General features: G+C 67.4%; 2 protein-coding genes across 3 annotated transcripts; one reads left to right on the top strand and one right to left on the bottom strand.

Moving 5' to 3' along the window:
* Positions 1–246: 246 nt before the first annotated feature.
* Positions 247–4833, top strand: ALPI (alkaline phosphatase, intestinal). Its single transcript, XM_059731870.1, has 10 exons — positions 247–391; positions 671–786; positions 1157–1331; positions 1616–1788; positions 2015–2140; positions 2313–2385; positions 2881–3015; positions 3506–3697; positions 4062–4178; positions 4383–4833. The coding sequence occupies exons 1-10, from the start codon at positions 247–249 to the stop codon at positions 4643–4645; spliced, it is 1515 nt and encodes a 504-aa protein (XP_059587853.1). The 3' UTR covers positions 4646–4833.
* A 643-nt stretch (positions 4834–5476) lies between these two features.
* Positions 5477–16343, bottom strand: ECEL1 (endothelin converting enzyme like 1). Of its 2 annotated transcripts, none has more exons than XM_059731230.1 (18): positions 16253–16343; positions 14835–15692; positions 12787–12855; positions 12474–12584; positions 12029–12121; positions 11537–11661; positions 10163–10385; positions 9938–10036; positions 9644–9718; positions 9001–9104; positions 8412–8470; positions 8150–8201; positions 7928–7995; positions 7604–7728; positions 7111–7176; positions 6806–6901; positions 6282–6358; positions 5477–6097 (listed from the first exon to the last, which is right to left on the bottom strand). In XM_059731230.1, the coding sequence occupies exons 2-18, from the start codon at positions 15585–15587 to the stop codon at positions 5998–6000; spliced, it is 2295 nt and encodes a 764-aa protein (XP_059587213.1). In that variant the 5' UTR covers positions 15588–15692; positions 16253–16343; the 3' UTR covers positions 5477–5997. The 2 variants fall into 2 exon arrangements, with proteins under 2 accessions (XP_059587213.1, XP_059587214.1); XM_059731231.1 differs by lacking the exon at positions 16253–16343 and adding an exon at positions 16036–16143.
* Positions 16344–18939: the final 2596 nt, after the last annotated feature.

Below are 18939 nucleotides of genomic sequence, written 5' to 3'. Positions count from 1 at the left end.
GGGGGGGCTGCATTGCAAGCACCCGCCGGTGGAGGTGGGGTTGGGGCTTTCCCAACAGCTGCCTCAGCCTGGCATGTGCTGGAGACGTGGCTTTGCCGATGGGCGAGTGCTCCTTAGCTGTGCGTGGCGCAGAGTTAACAAGGCAGGAGTGGCCGCCCCTTGGGTCCTTTCACCCCCAGTTCCTGGGGCCGAGGGTCCCATGGCTGGCTGCTTCATCCCCGTGGGGGCAGTCTGTGCCCGGCGCTAATGCCCCGTCCCCCATGTGCCCCTGAAGAGGCGGAGAAGCATCCCTTGTTCTGGAACCAGCAGGCATCCAAAGCCATCCAGGCCGCCCTCGCCCTCCAGCCCAAGCACTACCTGGCCAAGAACCTCATCCTCTTCCTGGGCGATGGTGAGTGCCCCCCGGGCCCTACGGAGAGGGTGCAGGTCTGGCTCTGCCTGCAGAGTCCCATCGCTCAGAGCTGGGCCATCTCCCCACGGGCACCCTCCGGCCAGTCCCAGTGCCCCAAGAGCCCCTGACCCATGTTGCAGGGTTCAGGGCAGCAACCTGAGGTGGCCAGGGTGTGGGGTGGGGGGGTTGGCCCTGGGTAGGAGCCTGGGGGTGCTGGGAGGTGATGTTCCCGGTGCTGGGAGGAGATGGTCCGACGTGTGGGCGCCATGTCCCCTGCAGGGATGGGGGTCCCCACCATCACGGCCACGCGGATCCTGAAGGGGCAGCTCCAGGGCAAGCTGGGCCCCGAGACGCCGCTCGTCATGGACACCTTCCCCTACGTGGCACTCTCCAAGGTGCCTCCGGGGGGTGCTCAGCAGGGAGCAGCGTACAGCCCCTGGCGCAGGAGCAGCCAGCCGGCCCCTGAGAGGCTCCCCGAGCTGGGGAAGGGCACATGGCTAGCTCCAGCCAGCAGGGCAGAGTTCCCTTCTCCTGCCGGCTGGTGCAGGGAGGGCTCGGCCCGCCTCCCAGGGCAGCGGGGGCACTGCTGGGGCAGTGCTCTCCAAGGCTGGAGCAGAGGAGACCCTGGCAAGGATGCTTCTTGCAGGCGCTAGGCTGGGCCGGGACCAGGCTGGGGGTCCCGAGCCCCCATCTCCTGGGCCACGGGGCAGGGGGAGGGGTGGGTATTGCCTCCCCCTGCCTGAACCCATGCCCTGGCCTCTGCAGACCTACAACGTGGACCGGCAAGTGCCGGACAGTGCGGGCACTTCCACGGCCTACCTGTGCGGGGTGAAGGGCAACTACCAGACCATCGGGCTGAGCGCAGCCGCCCGCGTCTCGCAGTGCAGCACCACGTCGGGCAACGAGGTCGAGTCCGTGCTGCAGAGAGCCAGGAGGGCCGGTAAGCGGGCCTGGCTCTTAGAGACCCCTGTGCCCGCACCTGGGCACCTGCTCCCTATGGGGCAGGAGGGATCTTAAAGGGACAGGACCATGCACGGGCCAGCCCGCGCTCAGGGGGAAATTTCCAGCTCGGGTATGGTGCCCGGTTTGGGAACAGCCCTTCTGGCTTCCCCGGGGCAGCAGATGCCTCCGGGTCTGGGTTTGAATGGCGGCCAGGGTAGGAGCCCGGGAGGTGGGTCCCCGTGGTTGCAAGGGTGAATGCCCAGGCTCTGGCCCCCGTGGCAGGGAAGTCAGTGGGGATCGTGACCACGACACGGGTGCAGCATGCGTCACCTGCTGGCTCCTATGCCCACGTGGTCAACCGGAACTGGTACGCGGACTCCAGCATGCCCCCGGACGCCCAGCGCGAGGGCTGCCAGGACATTGCCGTGCAGCTCGTCCGCTACGCGGACTTCAACGTGAGTGTCGGGGCTGAGGCAGCTGCCCCTGGCCCCACACCCCCTCCTCACACCTGCCCCGGGGGTCTGCCTCAGCGCCCCTGCAGGGGAGAGGCAGGAGAGGAGAGGGCCATGCCAAGGGATGCCCATGCCAACACCTTCCCGGGGCACTTGGCTGTAGCACTTGGCCCTCTACTCCCTTGTGCCAGGGACTAGGTGCAGGCATCTGACTGCCTCTCATGGCCAGGTGATCCTGGGGGGCGGGCGGAAGTACATGTTTCCCTCTGACACGCCGGACCCCGAGTACCCGAAGGAGAACGGGACGCGCAAGGACGGCAGGAACCTCGTGAATGAATGGCTGGCTCCCAGGCTGGTGGGTGCCAGGCTAGGCTGGGGGCATGGGGGGGGCAATGAGGTTATGTGCACCGCCATGCTGGGGGCTAGCTGATGGGCCCCCTTGCCCTAAAGGGCTGCACTGGCCGGACAGGTGCCTGCTTTCGGGGCACACGGGGAGCCACTGGCGGGCTCACGGGTTGGTTCCTCAGGGGGCCAAGTACGTGTGGAAGAAAGCGGATCTGGTCAGCGCCAGCCAGGACCCGGCCGTGACGTACCTGATGGGTAACGAACACCAGCACCTCTCCCCTCCCCTCCCATCGCCGCCTGGCCCCAGTGCCAAGGCAGCATCCTCCAGCCTCAGTGCCTGAGTGGAGACCCCTATCTCCTCCTGGCCCTGCCCGTGCCCCTGCCCCCTGGGCCATTTGCACACCCGTTTCCCAGCGCACTTCGCAGGCTGGGAGCTGCAGGTGCAACCCCCTCTTGGGTGGGCTCATTTTTGGGATATGGTTTTTCCCAGGATGCTTTGTGGGTCTAAAGATCTGACAGCTCCTACCCCTTGTGTGTGTGTGTGTGTGTGTGTGTGTGTGTGTGTGCGCGCTTGTCCGTGCGTGTGCTTGTCTGTGCGTGTGTATGCTTGTGACCGTGCACTGGTGTATGTGTATGTCTGTGTGTGTGCATGTATATCTGTGCACATGTGCATGTCTGTGTGCATGTGTGTCCATGCATGTGTCTGTGTGTGTGCATGTGTGCGTGTCCATGCATGTGCACGCCCCCCAGGCCTGTTTGAGCCAGCCGACATGAAGTATGAGTTCAACCGTGACAAGACGCTGGACCCGTCCCTCACCGAGATGACAGAGGCGGCCATCAGGATCTTGAGCAGGAACCCCAAGGGCTTCTACCTCTTCGTGGAAGATAAGTCAGGCCGTGGCACTGGCGCGGGAGAGCTGGGCCCAGCCCAGGCTGCCGTGGGCCCTGGTCTAACCCCACCGTAGCTGGAGCTGGCTCATTCCCGGGAGGGCGTGGAGAGTTCCCTGCCTGGGGGTGCAGAGACGCCCCAAGTTGTGGGTCGGCTCTTCCCCCGTCTTCGGGCCAAGCAGCTGCAGTGGCCCTAAGTCCTGGCAGCCTGGTAGGGGGGCAAGATGGGGTGAGCAGGGCAGCGCCATGCCAAGGGCAAGCCCCATCCCGTGGTCTCTGGCCACTTTGGCAGGGCACTGGGAGCTGCAGCTCAGGGGGAGGTGCCCCCCGACCATCCCTGGGGCTCTGGTCACCCCAAGGAGCAGGGGTACCCCGACAGCGAGGTGGAGGGGAGCAGCCCCGGCACTGTCCACTGCTCTCTCTACCTGCCTTGCTTGCGGCCACGGGGCGCCCTGCTCATCTCCACCCCTTCCCCGCATGCCCTCACGAGGCAGAATCGACCACGGGCACCACGATGGCATCGCCAAGGCGGCGCTGATGGAGGCCGTGGAGTTTGACAAGGCCATCCAGCAGGCCGGCGAGCTGACAGATGAGGCCAAGACCCTCACCGTGGTCACGGCCGACCACTCGCACGTCTTCAGCTTCGGCGGCTACACGCTGCGCGGCTCCTCCATCTTCGGTACCATGCGGGATGCGCCCCGGTGGCACAGCCACGCGAGAGATGGTGTCCTGCCCAATGCCTAGCTCATGAGGGAGCTTGGAGTCCGTGCCTCCCGCTGCAGGGCTTGGAGGGATGCTGGGTCCTGGGTTCAGATCCTGCCACCAGCCTTGCTGGCAGCGTGCCCTATGCCCAGGGACAGGCAGACCTCCCTGGACGCTAAGCTGTGGGATTGGGAAGCAGCTGGTGGTGCCCCTAGCTTGCCTGGCACTGCCTTTGCTCTGACTGCATCCTCTCCAGCCCTGCCAGGGGTCTCCTGGGGTGCACTGGCTCCACGTGGCACTGGGAAGGTGTCTGAGCCCTCGCCTGGCCTTTCCCCCTGCAGGCTTGGCACCCTCCAAGGCTGCGGACAACAAGTCGTACACATCCATCCTCTACGGGAACGGGCCCGGCTACCCATACCCGGCACCCGACCGTCCCGATGTCCTGAGGACCGCTGTCGGTACGGGCATGTGCAGGGGGGTTTCTCCTCCTAAGAGCTAGCTCTGAAAGGAGTGGGTGGAGGCCTCTGTCTGGACCCAGCGAGACCCAGGACATGGGTGATAGGGGTGGCAGCAGGGCTCAGGGCAGGGTACTGTGGTGGCACCGTGGTCAGCAGTGGCTCTGGGGTCCCTCATACTTGTGCCCCCCTCTTCGCCCTCAACAGAAGACAATGCCTACAAGCAGCAGGCGGCCGTGCCCCTGGACTCGGAGACGCACGGCGGGGAGGACGTCGCCATCCTGGCCAAGGGCCCCATGGCCCACCTCTTCCACGGGGTGCAGGAGCAGACCTACGTGGCCCACGTCATGGCCTATGCCGCCTGCCTGGATCCCTACCAGGACTGCGGTCTGCCGGACACCTCCGGGGCTGCCTGCGCCGGCCCCTTGCCTGCCCTGCTGGCTGCCCTCCTCCTGTGGGTGCTGACTTAGCCCCACGGCCCCACAGCCTGCTCCCCCCCGCTTGCTCTGCAGCCTCGCACCCCGCACCCTCGGCCGCCCCAGAGCCCCCGGCCTGAGCCAGCTGCTACTGTGGCGCGTTGACCTGCTGCGGTCACACACCCGGGGGTCGGTCTCGCAGGGCTCGGGGGGCTGTGCCAGGCACGCAGGGAGCAGGCAGACTCCACCCCATATCTTGGCTGCTGCCATGGCCTGCTGCGGTCGCAGGGGGAGGGCAGTGGGTTGCAGCCTCCTGCTCTGAACAAAGATGCTAACAAGCCCTTGTGTCTGTACTGACGGGCATGGGGGGGCAGGGGGGGGTGTGCAAGAGGGTTGTGTGTGTCAGGCCTCCATGGGGAGCTGTGCCGTGTGTGCGCGTGACATGCATGTGGTGGTAGACTGGGAATCGTGTCTGTTGGGTAGGGGTGGGGTGCATGTTGGCACGAGGGGTGCCAGGGGTGTATGGTGTGCCAGGAGCAGTGTGTGTGTGTGTGTGTGTGACATGCCAGTGGTTCTCTGTGTGCACTTGTCACAGCCAGGGATGCTGTGTGTGTGGGTGCATGTGTGTCACATGTGGAGTGGTGTGTATGTGTGTGTCACTCAGGGGTGCTCTTTGTGTTGCACTTGGGGGTGCTGTGTGTGCTTCAGGTGCTGTGTGTGTAACTTGGCGGTGCTGGGTATGTCACACGGTGCTGTGTGTGCACATCACACTCAGGGGTGCCGTGTGTGTGTGTGTGTCCAGGCTGTCTCCAGCGGGGGCTGCGTGTGCAACCTCATTGCGCCCTGGCTGTGCTCCCGCTCCCCCCAGCCCCGAGCGAGTGCCCCTTGCATGGACATCGCCGGCTTTATTGACCATCATCGGCCGCGACAAACAGCGCGAGCGCCTGCACGAGGGGCTGCCCACCCTGTCCACTGACCGTGGCACCCGCCAGGCCAAGTGGCCCCATAGCCCACGGTGCCACCATGTGTTGCTGCCTGGCAAGGCTCTCAGTGTGGCCTGGGACCGGGTGACCGTGGTACAGCAGGCTGAGACATGGATGTGGCCCCGCGGTGCTGCCCAGGGGCCACGGCTGCCCCTGCTCCCATGTCCTCACAACCTCCACGAGGGCCATGTCTCTGCTGCCACGATGGGTCCAGGGTCAGCTGGGGGGTGTCCAGATGTGTAGGCAGGGGATGGGGGGGAACACGTCCCAGCTGGAGCAGGTCCATCGCCTGCTTCGTCTCGGCCTCTTCATCCACACGTCTGTCCAGCCGCCATCTGTCTGTGCGTCCCCAGCAGCCCCCTCGTTGGGACGGGTCCCCCCCAAATCGTGCCCGTCCAGCCCGGGGGAGGCAGGCGGGTGGGCTCACCACACCGAGCACTTGTGCGCCGGGTTCATGGGCGAGTCCTTGGGGCAGTGAAAGACGCGGCCGAACTCCTCGAACTGCGAGACGCTGCCCAGGACCCTGCGGGGGGAACGGGGGTGGGTCAGGGGGCCAGAGGCCAGAGCACGGCCCCGATGCAGCCACCTCTGGGGTGGGAAGCGGCAGCTGATGGCACCAGGCAGAGCAGGGCTGGGGGGGAGGCTGGCATCCACCAGGCCACCCCAGGGCCACGCAGCCAGGCAGTGGCAGGGGCACGGGGCCGTACCTGTAGTGCTCGGGGGCATGCTTGTCGGTCAGCACCTGCAGGTAGATGGACTGCGAGCGCCGCTTGATGCACCAGTTCTGCAGAGAGAAGCCGTGAGGGCCAGGGACAGAGGCTGGGTCGGGCCGGGCGGAAGTGGGACCCAGCCAACGCTGGCCGGACCCAGCCCGTTCCCCACTGCCACCGTGCCGCGGGACGCCAGGCCGTTTGCAGCCATGGGCAGACTGTGTTCGGGGGCACAGCGGGAGGTCCCTGGCGAGTGTGAGCAATCGTAGGGTCTCCAGTGACCGTGGGCTGCAGCCAGAGCACAGGGCAGCTGAAGGATGGCCCCCCTCGCACCCATGACCTTGGCAGCATCTCCTGCCCCCTTCCCCATGGCTTTGCATATGTTAACCCAATGCCCAGCCCTGGCTGGCACTGCCACGGATGCCGGGCCCCTCCAAGCACGACGGGGGCAATGCGAGGCTGGGGGGCTGCAGCCGAGGGGTGTGCGGGAAGCGTCGCTGCCCCTGGCTGGCAGGCGGTACCTGGGCGAAGGCGATGAAGAAGAGCTGGTCATGGGTGTACTTCAGGCGGTGCAGGGGGTGCTCGGGCCCGTGCTCCCGCACCCACTTCTGATAGGCCTGCAACACAGGGGCACCCTCAGGGTGGGGGCCAGGCCCACCCCGGACCCCCCAGCCCAGGCTTGGCGCCCAGGACCTCTCAGTCTTGCAGCCCCAGGGTGGGGGGCGGTGGGTCAGGTCTGGGGGGACTCCCTGCAGCCTGGTCAGGGCGGGCAGTGCCCGGCCGCTCTGGTGTCTGGACCCTGTGGGGCGGGGGAACGGTCACTCACGTAGTAGGCCAGCTTGAGCCCCCCCATGTCGGCGATGTTCTCCCCCAGCGTGTGCTTCCCGTTCACCTGCGGAGAGAGCAGCGGGGCCCAGAGGCCCCAGCATGGGGGTCACAGCCAGTGCCCGGGGTCCCTCCCTCCACCCACGCCCTGAAGCTGCGTGGCCGGTGGTGCCGGGATAAGCTACCAGGCTGCCCAGGGTTGGGCCAGCACCAGGGTTTTACGTCCACTCTTTATGGCACTGGCGATAAAAATTAAACAGCCCCTTAAATCGCTGCAGAGATGTGGCACGGAGCCAGGGGGCCCTGCTGGCTGGAGCAGCCCCGTGCCAAGGGGCACAGCGCCCTCAGAGACAGGCTCAGGCTCCTCCCCGCCCACAGGTGTGATAAAGTGCTGGGACTCGGAGCACTTGCCCAGCCCAGGGATTGGGAGGAGCAGGCTGAGCCCCGTGCCTGGGGACACCCCGCGGCGGGTGGGCGGGCGCGGGAAGGCTCACCCGCTGGTTGTAGACGGTGAAGTTGTCGTACAGGTCCACGATGCACTGGGCCTTCTTCAGGAACTTGCTGTACGAGGCCTCGGTCCACCAGTGCACCAGATTCCCGTGGCGATCGTACTGACCTCCTGCAAACACCGGGCAGGCACGTGTGGGCACCTGCCCGCTCTGGAGCGAACCCAAGTCCGGGCACCCTCCATGCGGCCTCTCTGCACCCTGGCCAGGCTGCCCAGGGCTCGTTCCCTTGCCGAGCTGGGGCTGGGCATGCTCAGCCTCTCGACCCCCTGGGCCGTGGCTAAAGCTGTGGGCTGGAGGCGGGGGGCTCACCCCAGTCGTCGTAGCCGTGAGTCAGCTCATGCCCAATGATGGTGCCGATGCCACCGTAGTTCAGGGACCTGTTGGCCGGCGAGGCAAACGAGCCATCAGCAGGGGGTGGAGCGGGGGCGATGCCCGGCCTGGACATGGCACCAGCAGCTGGGAGACATAGCTCCATGGCCTGCCCAGCCCAGCCGAGTCCAGGCGGTCCCTTGGTCCTGGCCCTATACTCACTGCGGGAACTCGGGGTCGTACAGCGTGGGCTGCAGGATCCCGGCCGGGAACACTGCGGGGAGAGGGCGCGTTAGGGCTCCTGCCATGGGCCAGGCTCCTGCCCTGCACCCAGCCGCACCCCCCAACTCCTCTGACACCCCCTGGTCCTGCTTTGCAGCCCCAGGCCCCAGGCCAGTGCCCCACCCCGACCCCCAGCTCCCTGCCAGCCAGCCCCGAGCACCCTGCTCTGACTGAGTCCGACACAGCCGGCGCCCCGACTTACCCATCTGGTTCTTGTTGGGCAGGTAGTAGGCGTTCAGCGCCTGGGGAGGCAGCAGCCACCTGCGAGGAGACGGCAGAGCTGCTGACACAGGTGCCCCCCGGGCACCTGGAGCAGGACCCCCAGGAAATGCCTCCCTGGCAGCAGAGGTGAGGCTGTTTGTGGAGCGCAGGAGGGCACAGGGGCTGTTCCCAAGGGCGAGCTCACAGGCTGCCTGGCGTATAGGGCACAGGGGCCATGCAGGCCATGCCGTGGTCTCTGCTGTGCCAGCACTGCAAGCTCCCTCCCTCCGTCAGCTGCTTGCCAGTCAGGCCCTGGACCCAGGTACCCTCTCCTGCCCTCAGCTCAGGCCCTGGCACCATCAGGCTGTGGGCTTGCCTGCTTGTGCCCACACTGGCCACGGAGGTTGCCTTGCCTTGGGGAAGAGTTGGCCGAGGCGAGGTCCTGTGGGGCACAGGGACCAGGGTGGTGCTGTGCTGCAGGCTCCTGCTGCACCCGTGCCAGGGAAACAGCCAGCGGGTGCTGGTGGGCAACACCCTTAGACCCGATGCCCCCCGCTCCCCCTGCCCGTGCCAGGTCCTAGGGCACCTACGCAGACTTGTCAACCTCCTGCCGGATCCTCTTCACCGAGACCTTGATGCTGAACCTGATGCTGTTGAGGATGTTCCTGAAGTACGTCTTCTCGTCCACCTCGAACTGCGGTGGACACACGGGTCAGCAGGGGCTGGCGCAGGGCAGAGCTGGGGGAAGACCCTCGGCTCGGAGCTGGCCCCCGCTCTCCTCCCAAGACAGCTCCCATCTCTTGCTCTCTATGCTCCTTGGATGCCCCGTCCTGCCCCCATCCCATCCCTTGGGGGGCATCTGCCCAGCCCTGCCCAGGGCAGGGACAGCATGGCAGCTCCTGGGGGTGCTCCTCATTGCACGTGTTCTTCCACGGCCTCACCAACGCTGTGTGTGCGTCACGTGCTGCAAGTGTGTCGAGTGCGGCTGCGGGGCCAGGCTGGGCATGGAGCAGGGCTGAGCCTCCTGACGCCCCGGCTGCATGCTCCAGCCTTCAACCCCAACCCCAGCCCCAGCAGGATGGCAGGGAGGGAGGCAGCTGCTTGGGGGACCCCACAGGGGAGCCTGTGGGGGGCCAGTATGAGGGTGACTCTGCTCCCAGATGCCACCCTGCAGCCGTGCCCTGGCAGCGAAGGCAAGGGGACCCCTGTCCGTGCACGGCGCTGCACACTCGCCTCATACTCGCTGTCGATGGAGTCTGGCTGTAGCAGGAAGTCTGGGTACCCGATCATCACCATCATGTACTGGAGCTGCCAGGGGAGCCGGTGCCTGCATCAGAGCTGCCCCCTCACGCCCGGGGGCACGATGCTGCAAGTGCCCACCCTCCCGCATGGCCAGTGGTCTCAGTCCACATAGCCATGACCCGTGGGCTGGAGGCTGCAGCTGCTGCATGGCAGCCTTGCACTGCTGGGCCCCAGCACCATGGGGTGGCTGTGACTGGCAAGGCAGGTGGACAGGTGGCACCATACCTTGTCCCTGGCCGCACGCCGGGTCTCGTCATCCATCCAGTCCAGCTCGTCCAGCCGCTGGTCCAGGATGTGCTTGATGTCCTCCACCAGCTGCTGCACCTGCGGGCGCCAGCACTGGGGTCACCAGAGTGCCGGGTTGGGGCAAGGGGGCACCTGGGGCCTTGCTGAGGCTCTTGGTCCCATGGTGGGACCTGTGGTGCAGGCAGCGGGGCCGGCGGGCCCTACCTTGGCCTTGCTGGTGGAGGAGAAGTGCTCGCGGACGAAGAGGGCGCCCAGGGCCATGCCAAAGTGCTTGTTGGCCTGACTGAGGCAGACCCTGGCCAGCTCCAGTGGCTTCTCGGTGCCCTCCATCTCACGGGACAGCTCGTGGATGGCCTCGCGGAAGGGCGTCGACAGGTGCTCGCTCAGCACCACCGTGATGCGCCACAGCATGTAGTTGTGCAGGATCCTGCGGCCGGCGGGTAATGAGGGTGCGGCGCCAGCAAGGGGAGGCCGGGATGCAGGCCCGTTGGTGGGGGGACCCTGTGCTCCACCCTGCCTGCAGGCACGTGGGCCTGGGGCTGGGGCCTGACTGAACTGCCCACGTGCGGGATCTCGGCAGCCCGGGGCTGCGATGCCATTTGTTAGCTTGAACTTGTGTCTCCTGCCACAGTGCAGAGCAGGGGATGGGGCGGGGGGCTCCCTGCAGGTGGGGGCCCCAGTGTGTGGCTGGGGGCACGTCCAGGAGTAGGCATCACTCTCTGGCCCGGTGTGTGCATGCACACTGCTCAGTGTGTGTGCGCATCTGCCACTGTGCGTGCATCTGCTGCTGTGTGTGTGCAACTGCCTACAAGTGTGTTTGTCTCATGTTCTGTGTGTGCCCACATCTGCCTCCGTGTGTGTCTTCCACTCCTGTGTGTGTGTGTGTGTGTGTCTTCCACTCTGTGTGCAGGCCTGTGCGTCTCCCGAGATGTGGACGAGCATGCATGCGTGCGAGTGTACAGGTGTGAGAGGGAGTCTGACTCTGGGTGTGCAGGCATGTCTTCTTGTGTGTGTGTGTGTGTGTGTGTGTGTGTGTGTGTGTGTGTGAGACACAGTGTGCGCAGGCGTGTGCCCTCAGGAAGATGCATATCCCCATGTGTTTGGGGGGGGAGGGAGGGGGTCGTCTCTCCTCACCCCTGCAGGTGCTCAGGGCAGGGGGCCGTGGGCACAGCTCTCCGTGTGGCCGGGCGCTATGGTGGGTGACCAAAGCAGGCATCAGCCAGCAGAAGAGGCCAGCTGTGCAGTGGTGCCTGGCTTGGCGGGGGCACCCACGAAGGGCAGGGGGGCTCTAGGGAGTTGCGGAGGATGAGCCTCCACCTGCATCCCACCCCGGAGTCACTCCAGGAGTCTCTACCCTCCTGTGGCGCTGCAACATGGGGTGCTCTGGGGCAGAGCCAGCCACGTGCAGCCCTGGCCCAAGCTGGAGCCCTTGTAGCAGGACTCAGAGCTCCGGGGGCTGCTGGGTACCCATCCCTCCCTCCTGCCACCCGTACACCTGCACTGTGGGCTTGGCCGGGGCATCCCAGCCATGCCCAGGGAGCCAGCGTGCGAGGCCCCCGTGCGAGGAGCTGGCGGTACCTGCTGGGCGTGCTGCGGATGAGCTCCGACACCTTCTGCATGTAGTCGGTGGCCAGCAGCACGACCTCCTCATCCTCCGAGAAGTCCTCGTGGAAGATGCGGTCCAGCAGGTGCTTCCACCTCAGCTGGGGGGGCCGGGGGCAGCTCTGTCACCACATGGGCCTTGGCTTCCCCCACCCACGCTCTGCCCCCGGCCCATGCCTGGCAGGCACCGATCCAGCCCCCTTCCCACACGGCGCTCTGCCTCAACGGGCCCCAGTCCCCTGGCAGGCGGGAGCGGACCCCTGCATCTCTGGAGTGGGCTGCAGGCCAGCCTCCGCCCCAGGCAGAGTTCGTGCTAGGAGCCGCTGTGGGGTGGCTAGAAGTGGCGTGTAGCCCCGGATCCGTGGCCTGTGCATATCTGGGCATGTGGGCCTGGGAAGGGCACAGAGCCCGGGGGCTCTGACTGCACGCATGCATGCGTGTGAGCGCAGGCGGGGGTGCGGTACTCACAGTGGGGGTGATGCGCTGCAGCTCGCCCAGCGTCACCTTGTTGTACATGCTGCTGACGTCCCGCCGCATGTCGTCGTACTCTGAGACCGTGATCTGCGTCGCACACGGCAGTCACTCGGGGCAGGGGCTGCCTCTGGCCCACCCCCAGGTCCCCCAGCTGCAGGGGGATGGGGGTGCCGCCCCAGCCCCTCTTCTCCTCTGACTGCCCCCCGGGGGTGGAAGAACTGCTCTAGGGCAAGCACCGCTCCCCGCAGCCCCCAGCTGTGGGTCACACCCTGAGTGTGGCACTCCTTGGTGAGTGGGGGTCCCAAGACACCAGCCCTGGGGCAGGTGCAGGGAGTTGCACCCGGGGCTGCTGGCGCCTGTGCCACACTAGGGCACCCCCTGCTCCCCACACGCCAGGAGGGGGCAGGTGAGCTGTTCCCCCCTGACCAGGGGCACTCACGTTGGCCAGCTGCTGCTCCAGCTGCAGGATCTCTGCCGCCTTCTGTGGCACGGCCTCGGCACCCAGCAGTCCCAGCAGGCGCTCCATGAAGACACGGTACGCCGCCAGGATCTGCCAGACACGGGGAGGGGGTCAGCCACACGGGGTCATGCAGCCTCCTCTCTTCCCTCCGTCACTCCCTCTGCCCCAGCCAGGGTCTCGGCCGGCCCCTCTGCCCTGGCTTGGGTTTGAGACCACCCCCAGTGTGGTCACGGCCCCAGAGCCGGCAGAGGAAGCTGCCCGGGTGCTGCCCCAGCACCCCTGCCCTGCTCACCTTCTCACTCTCCTCGTCCTGGCCCAGGTAGAGGGTCCGTTCTGGCAGCGTCAGCCCATCCTGGTCAATCTGCAACGCAGGAGCGGAGACCACCAGCCTCACTGCCTGGTGCCACACCACGGTGGCAGCGGGGAGGGCATTGGGGGGGAGGTACAAGCTTGGCAGATAATTGGCTTCCCTCATTAGGGGCCCTGGGGCCCTTGTGTCAGCCAGGCAGGTCATGGGCCATTGGGAGCTGCGTTATGTGATGCCGCTCTGTTCATCCTCCCCAGAGCTGGCCGCATCACTGAGGGTGCTGGGCTCCTTCCACAGGGAGATGTGACGTGACGGGGGCACAATGCGCTGGCCCGAGGCTCTCGCCTGCCACCTGGCTCTGTGGTGGCAGCGGCCACACAAGGTCTCACGGGTAAGTCTTGCTGCTGGAGGGGGGCACGTGGGGACCCAGGAGTCCTGGCCTCGGAGTCCGGCTCTGCCACTGCCCTGCTCCGTGCCTCAGTTTCCCCACTGAAGGGGCTGTGTAGCCCCCCCTGCACTGCCTAGGTGGGGGTGTCCAGCAAGGCCCAGCTGGAGCCAGGCTGCTGAGGTCAGGCAGACCCTGCCAGCCAGCGGCACACCCGCCTGCTCCCCGCACACGCGTGCTCGCGCATGCACACGCACCCCCCTCGCAGTACCCGCCCGGCAAATCGGCTGACATGCTGCTTTGCTAAACGCTGCAATTACACGGAGGGAAATTGCCTTCCCCCGTCCTCCCCCCACCCCTCAGCCGCATCTATTCAGAGAGGAGAGCCGCCTTGCTGGCGATGCGGGGCCCGTAGCGCTGTGCAGACGCAGGCCCCTCACTGTGCCCCACCCTTCCCTCCCGGCAAAGTGGGGCTCAGGGCCCGTGTCACCGGGTGACTCTGACCCCTGGGAGGAGCCGACAGGACCTGGGGCCTTAGAGCAGGTACCTTGGGGAGCCTGGCACCCCCACCGGCCTTGCCCTGGGCTCCCCCTCCCTGCCAGTGCCCCTCACTCCCAACCCGCAGCTCCTCAGCTTCCCCGCAGCTCTGCCCAGACGTTCGTGCTGCCGTCCTGCTGTTCCCCAGACGAGGGCAGAGCTGAGCCAGGCTTTCTCCTCCCTGAGCCAGCCCGCAGGCTATGTGGAGCCTGGTGGCAGGACCCCGGGCCAGAGGAGGGTTAATCTAGTTGGGAAGGGCAGGGATTCCTGAGGAAATGCTCCTGGGGGGGTACCCCGGGCCTTGTTAGCTGCAGCTGTGTAATGGGCCCATCCCTGTCCCCTCGGGGCTGTCCTGCTGGGGGTCAGAGCTGGGGCTGCGGTCTGCCCCTGGAGCCCAGAGCAGGGCTGGGACAGGCACGCTGGAGCCAGGAGGGGTGGGCAGGCAGTGTGCATCTGCGTGCATCGCTCCCCGCTTGACGGAGGGGCTGTGCATGTATGTGTGTCATAGGCTCTATACCAAGAGGTGCTGACGGAGAGTCTCCCATGGCAAGGGGAGAGCTGGGGGAGCTGAGGGGGTAGGGTCTGTGTGCTGTGCCTGGAGGCAGTGTCTGGGGTCCCCCTGCACAGCTGCCCGGAGGCTCAGCCCCGCTGCAGGCGCCTGCCAGGAGACACGAGACGGCCACGGCGCCTCCAGGGAGCCTGGGTCTGGCTTGCGCCGTTGTCCCACAGGAAAACCCGTGCTCTCGCGCGTCTCGCACCAGCCTGTTTTGTCCGTGCTCTGGGCTTGCTCTGAGCCAAGCTGAGCCCCACAAGTGCTGGGCATGGAGCACAGCACACCCCGCTGTGCTCGGGCAGCGGGCACGATGCCCTTGCGTGCAGCCTCCGTCGCGGGCAGCAGGTATCACTGGCACAGGGCTTTGTGGCAGGGGGGCGTGGTGTGAGCCCCTCCTGGCTGAGCTGCCAGCCCTGGCTCTGGGGGCAGAGTACCCCCCTCAGGTCACCCACCCCATGGCTGGTCTTGACCGGACCCCCCCACACACGTCTCTCGCAACAGGGCACGGAGCATGCCAGGCGCCCCCCGACCCTCCCCAGTGCCCATGGCCGGACTGACCCGAATGATGTAGCGGGAGGAGTTCTTGTCGTCCAGGCTGACGGTGAGGGAGAAGAGCACGGCCGTGCTATAGACCCCCTGGGTCTTGTAGAGCAGCTCGTTGAAGTCCCAGCGGCCTGGGCTGCTGCCCGCCATGTCCCAGCCCCCGCAGTCCTCCAGGACCTCCAGCATGGGCTGGGGCCCCAGGCGGTCGATCTCGGCCATGTCGAGGCAGGAGCGGAAGAAGGCCTTGACCTTGCGCTCGGCCGAGGCCCGGGCGGGCCGGCGGACGGGCTGGAGCAGCAGGCGCCGCAGCTTCTCCTCGTTCTGCTCCCCGATGGCGGCGATGATGCCGTAGATGAGCTTGTCCTCGGGGATGCCATAGCGCCGCAGCCACCCACCGCACGCAAAGGAGTAGAAGTCCTTGCAGGGGTCGATGGTGGGGTCCACGTTGCCGGCGATGAAGCGCGAGGCCTTGAGGAAGGCCCTCTTCTCCTGGCAGTCCTCCAGGCAGTAGCCGTCCCGCTCGGCCGCCAGGTACTTGAGGGCCAGCATGCAGCCCAGGATGACGCACAGCCCCGCCGCGAACACCAGGCCCGAGAGCAGGCACACCTCCCGGCGGCTCCAGCGCGGCAGCCCCCGCCGCGGCTTCTTGGGGCTGGCGCCCAGCTGCAGGGGGAAGCCGTTGGGCAGCGTGCCGCTGTGGTAGCGGCTGGCGTACTTCACCTCCTGGAACTCGTCGTAGTGCGCCGTCAGCGAGTAGGTCTTCTCCATGCTGCCGGCGGACCCGGTGCCGCCTCAGGGCACAGGGCGAGGTGGGAGGCAGCCCGGGCACATGGCTCGGGGGCGAGGCTCTTCCCCGGCGGGGTCCCTCCGAGCCTGTGGATGTCCGAGAGCAGCGGTGGTTAGGCGCCTGCTTTCCTGTCCCCGCGCCCCCTCCCGCCCTGCACGTCCCCGGTCACAGGACGCCGGGAGGAGTGACATCCTCGCACAAAGCCCCCCCCCCCCCCCCCCGGCAGGAAGAGATGCTCCAGTGCCTCCCCCCCGTCCGGTCCTCAGCCCCACAGCAGGATGGGCCCTGCGCCCCCCCCCCGGAGCACAGCAGTCCCGGCGCGGGCTGGGGTCCGGCCCCTCTTGGTCCGGAGCCGGGCTGCTGCCGCCGTCCCCGCGCGCTCCCGGGACAGCCCTGCCCGGCGGCGCGGGCGGAGCAGGGCAGCCCTACCTCGGCTGCGAGTCTCGGCTCCGGCTCCGGCGGCACGGCCGGACCTCGGCTCCCGGAGAGCCGCGGGCTGCCGCTGCCCCGCGCTCGGAGCCGGCCGGCCGGGCTCTGCCCCCGCCCCGGCCGCGGGGGCGGCACCGAGTTGGGGAAAGTTGCGTGGCGCTGCCCCAGCCCCAGCCCCAGCCCGGCTCCCCGCCGGAGCCCCGCGCCCAGCCCTTACCGCGCCGGCTGCAGCGGCGGCTCGGGGCGGCGCACCCCGGGCTGGGCAGGCGGCGGCCCCGGCGCTCCTCCGCGCTACCTGGCGGCGCCGGCGCTGCAGCCGGCCGGGGAGGGGCGCGGGCGCGGGCGCGGGCGGGCGGCGCGGGGAGGGGCCGGCGCGGGGACCCGCGGCTCGGAGCGCCCCGCGGGGCCGGCCGGCCGGCCGGGGGAGCTGCATTGCGGGGGCGCCCCGACGGCGGCTGCCCCGGCCCGCGGGGTATGGCCGCGGCGGTACGGCACCCCGCCGTCGGGGCTGGGCCGGAGCGGGGGCAGGATGAGGCCGGGGCACTCGGCCACCCGGCTGCTCGCGCCCCGGCACGGGGCAGGGGCGCACACGGGCTCGTGTGCACGGGGTGCCCGCGCTCACGATGCCCCAGGAGCTCTGCCCTGCGTCGGGGCTGCTCCCGCGTGTGCCCACCAGAGGCAGGCAGGGCCGTGCCCTCTGTGCCGATGGGCAGCGTTGGGCTGGCTGGCATGCCTGCCAGGGCGGTCGAGGAGCCGGCACGGCTGACCGCCAGTCCAGGCCGGCGACCTCGCTGTGGCACGGCACGCAAGGCACGGAGGGGGCTGGGGATGCCTGAAGCGAAGCCCTGCTGGCAGGGGCAGGGGCGCCCAGTTCGCAGCCCCTGCAGCCTGGGCAGTGCAAGGTGGCACCCAGCTGCAAGGGGCGGCTCGGGCAGGGGCAAGCTGGGTGCTGTAAAGACAGCCTCTGTCCTACTTCAGCCCCTCGAGCCTGCTGGGAAGGGAACCCGGGGCTACTCCTGCCCCGTCCCTGGTGGATGTTAAGCTGGGGGGAAGAGGGGCTCTGCTGTCTCTGCCTCAGTTTCCCCCCACGTGGGCGTGCTGCTCTCCTGTGTGCAAGGCTCTGCCACTGCTTCCTGACCACATCTGGGATCCCCGCAGTGCCAGACGGCTGCGCATGTCCCCAGCAGGCGAGAGGACATCACCACTTGTCAGTACAGGTCTTGGACACAGACCTGGGCACGGTTCTGGTGCAGCGTGCTTCCCCAGTGCCCAGGCAGGGTCTGTAGGGGTAGCCAACCCTGGCACGGGGCTGGGGACGGGGGACCTTGCTGCACCGCTGCCCCCCTTGGCTGCCCGGGGAGCGAGCAGAGCCATAGGTCCTGGGCATGTGGGACCCACACCCCCTGGCCCATGCTATGCTCAGCTCTCCCTCCCCCTGCACCTGCTCAGGACAGGCGTGCTGGCACCTGCCGGAGCTTTCTGCCTGTATGCAAATAGGATGCAAATCAGAGCATTAAACAATCGGCAGGTGGTGGAGCGAGGCGCTGTGCTGCGCTTGCCCCTGCCCTGCCATGGGATGGCAGAGGCCCCTGGAGGCCTCGCCCAAGCCTGGGGTGCAGGGCATAGCTGGATGTAGGGGAGTGCCTGGCACATGGGGCTCAAGGAGGTGCCCACCCTTCTCTCCTCTGGCTCCTTCCCCCTGCCATGCCATACCATGGAGCTCAACCCAGCCCCAAGGCCCCAGCTCCAGGCTGCAGCTGGTCTCCACGCCGGCCCTGCAGATTTACCAGTGCAGGGACCAGCCCCATGGGCTTTACCCCCTTCCAGCAGGGCCCATTCTTCCCCCTCTGGCACCCGCATCCCCCGCCGCTGCGTTCCTTCATCACCAGCGGGTGACAAATAAGTTTTTTCCAGTCGTGTGCTCTGCACTGCACGGCTCTGCCGTTGGCGAGGCAAAGCAGCTCTGCACAGCGGGGGCTCCCAGCGATGAGCCCTGGGGTCTGCCCTCCACCCATGGCAGATGGCAGGCAACCCACCTCCGCCCCAAAGCAGGGAGCCGGGGCCCTGCTGGGAGCAAGGGAAGCCGGGGTGGGGAAGGGGGAAGCTGCCGGGAGGTCCCGGGGAGAAGGGCAGTTGCAGCAGAGTTTTATCCTTTGTCGCTGGAGCAACACTGGGCTCTGCTCGGACGTGCGGTCCAGGCTGGCGCCTGCCCCAACAGCCCAGGTCTTGCTGCGGGCGATGCCCGTGGGCTGTGGCCCAAAATGTCTGTGGGCAGGCGCAAGGGAAAGGCATCGCCCCGGGCAGGGCAGGAAAGGACGGCCCCACCCTGCAAGGGGCTCCATCCACGTGTCTGTGTGTGTCTGGGAAGGGGGTCCGGCTGTCTATCTTTCTGGGACAGACCTTATGTCTGTCTGGGAAGGCCATCTATCTGCCTGTCTCTCCCGGAGGGCTATTGTGTCGCTATCTAGATAGCTAGCTTACGTCTTTGTTTTGCAGGGGGTTGTCTGTCTGTCTGTCTGTCTGTGAAGCTCATCCAACCATCTGTCTCTCTGGAAGACCGATCTGTCCGTCTGTGTGTCTGTCTCTGCTCGTGGGGGTTGTCTGTCTCTGTCTGTGAAGCTCATCCATCAGTCTGTGTCCCTGGGAAAGCTGTCTGTCTTGCTGTCTGTCTTGCCATCCATCCATGCGTCTCTAGGTGCGGAGGGTTGTCTGTCTGTGAAACTCGTGCATCTGTCGGGCTTTCCCCGCCCCTGCAGCAGTGCCAGGCTCCCAGGCAGACCCCTGCTGGGTCCCTGCCGTTGTGGGTGCAGCCCTGCCCAGGCCCTGGGGCCTCCACCTTGCAGGATGACGGTGGTGGGGGCAGCGGGGGCCCTGGGGCCCAGCAGCTCACACCCCCCTGCTCCC

The sequence above is a fragment of the Alligator mississippiensis genome, chromosome 7, assembly GCF_030867095.1.
Source record: "Alligator mississippiensis isolate rAllMis1 chromosome 7, rAllMis1, whole genome shotgun sequence".
NCBI lineage: Eukaryota > Metazoa > Chordata > Crocodylia > Alligatoridae > Alligator > Alligator mississippiensis.
This window is presented reverse-complemented; position numbering and strand designations above follow the sequence as displayed.

Excerpts from the sequence above, each read along its gene's own strand:
- ALPI (XM_059731870.1), top strand. The coding sequence starts at position 247 with ATGCCCCGTCCCCCATGTGCCCCTGAAGAGGCGGAGAAGCATCCCTTG. Across the intron at positions 1,332-1,615 it reads GCAGAGAGCCAGGAGGGCCG|GGAAGTCAGTGGGGATCGTG; the intron begins GTAAGCGGGCCT and ends CCCCCGTGGCAG. Across the intron at positions 3,016-3,505 it reads CTTCTACCTCTTCGTGGAAG|GAGGCAGAATCGACCACGGG; the intron begins ATAAGTCAGGCC and ends GCATGCCCTCAC.
- ECEL1 (XM_059731230.1), bottom strand. The coding sequence starts at position 15,587 with ATGGAGAAGACCTACTCGCTGACGGCGCACTACGACGAGTTCCAGGAG. Across the intron at positions 12,585-12,786 it reads AGGACGAGGAGAGTGAGAAG|ATCCTGGCGGCGTACCGTGT; the intron begins GTGAGCAGGGCA and ends CGTGTCTGGCAG. Across the intron at positions 7,729-7,927 it reads TCACGGCTACGACGACTGGG|GAGGTCAGTACGATCGCCAC; the intron begins GTGAGCCCCCCG and ends CGGTGTTTGCAG.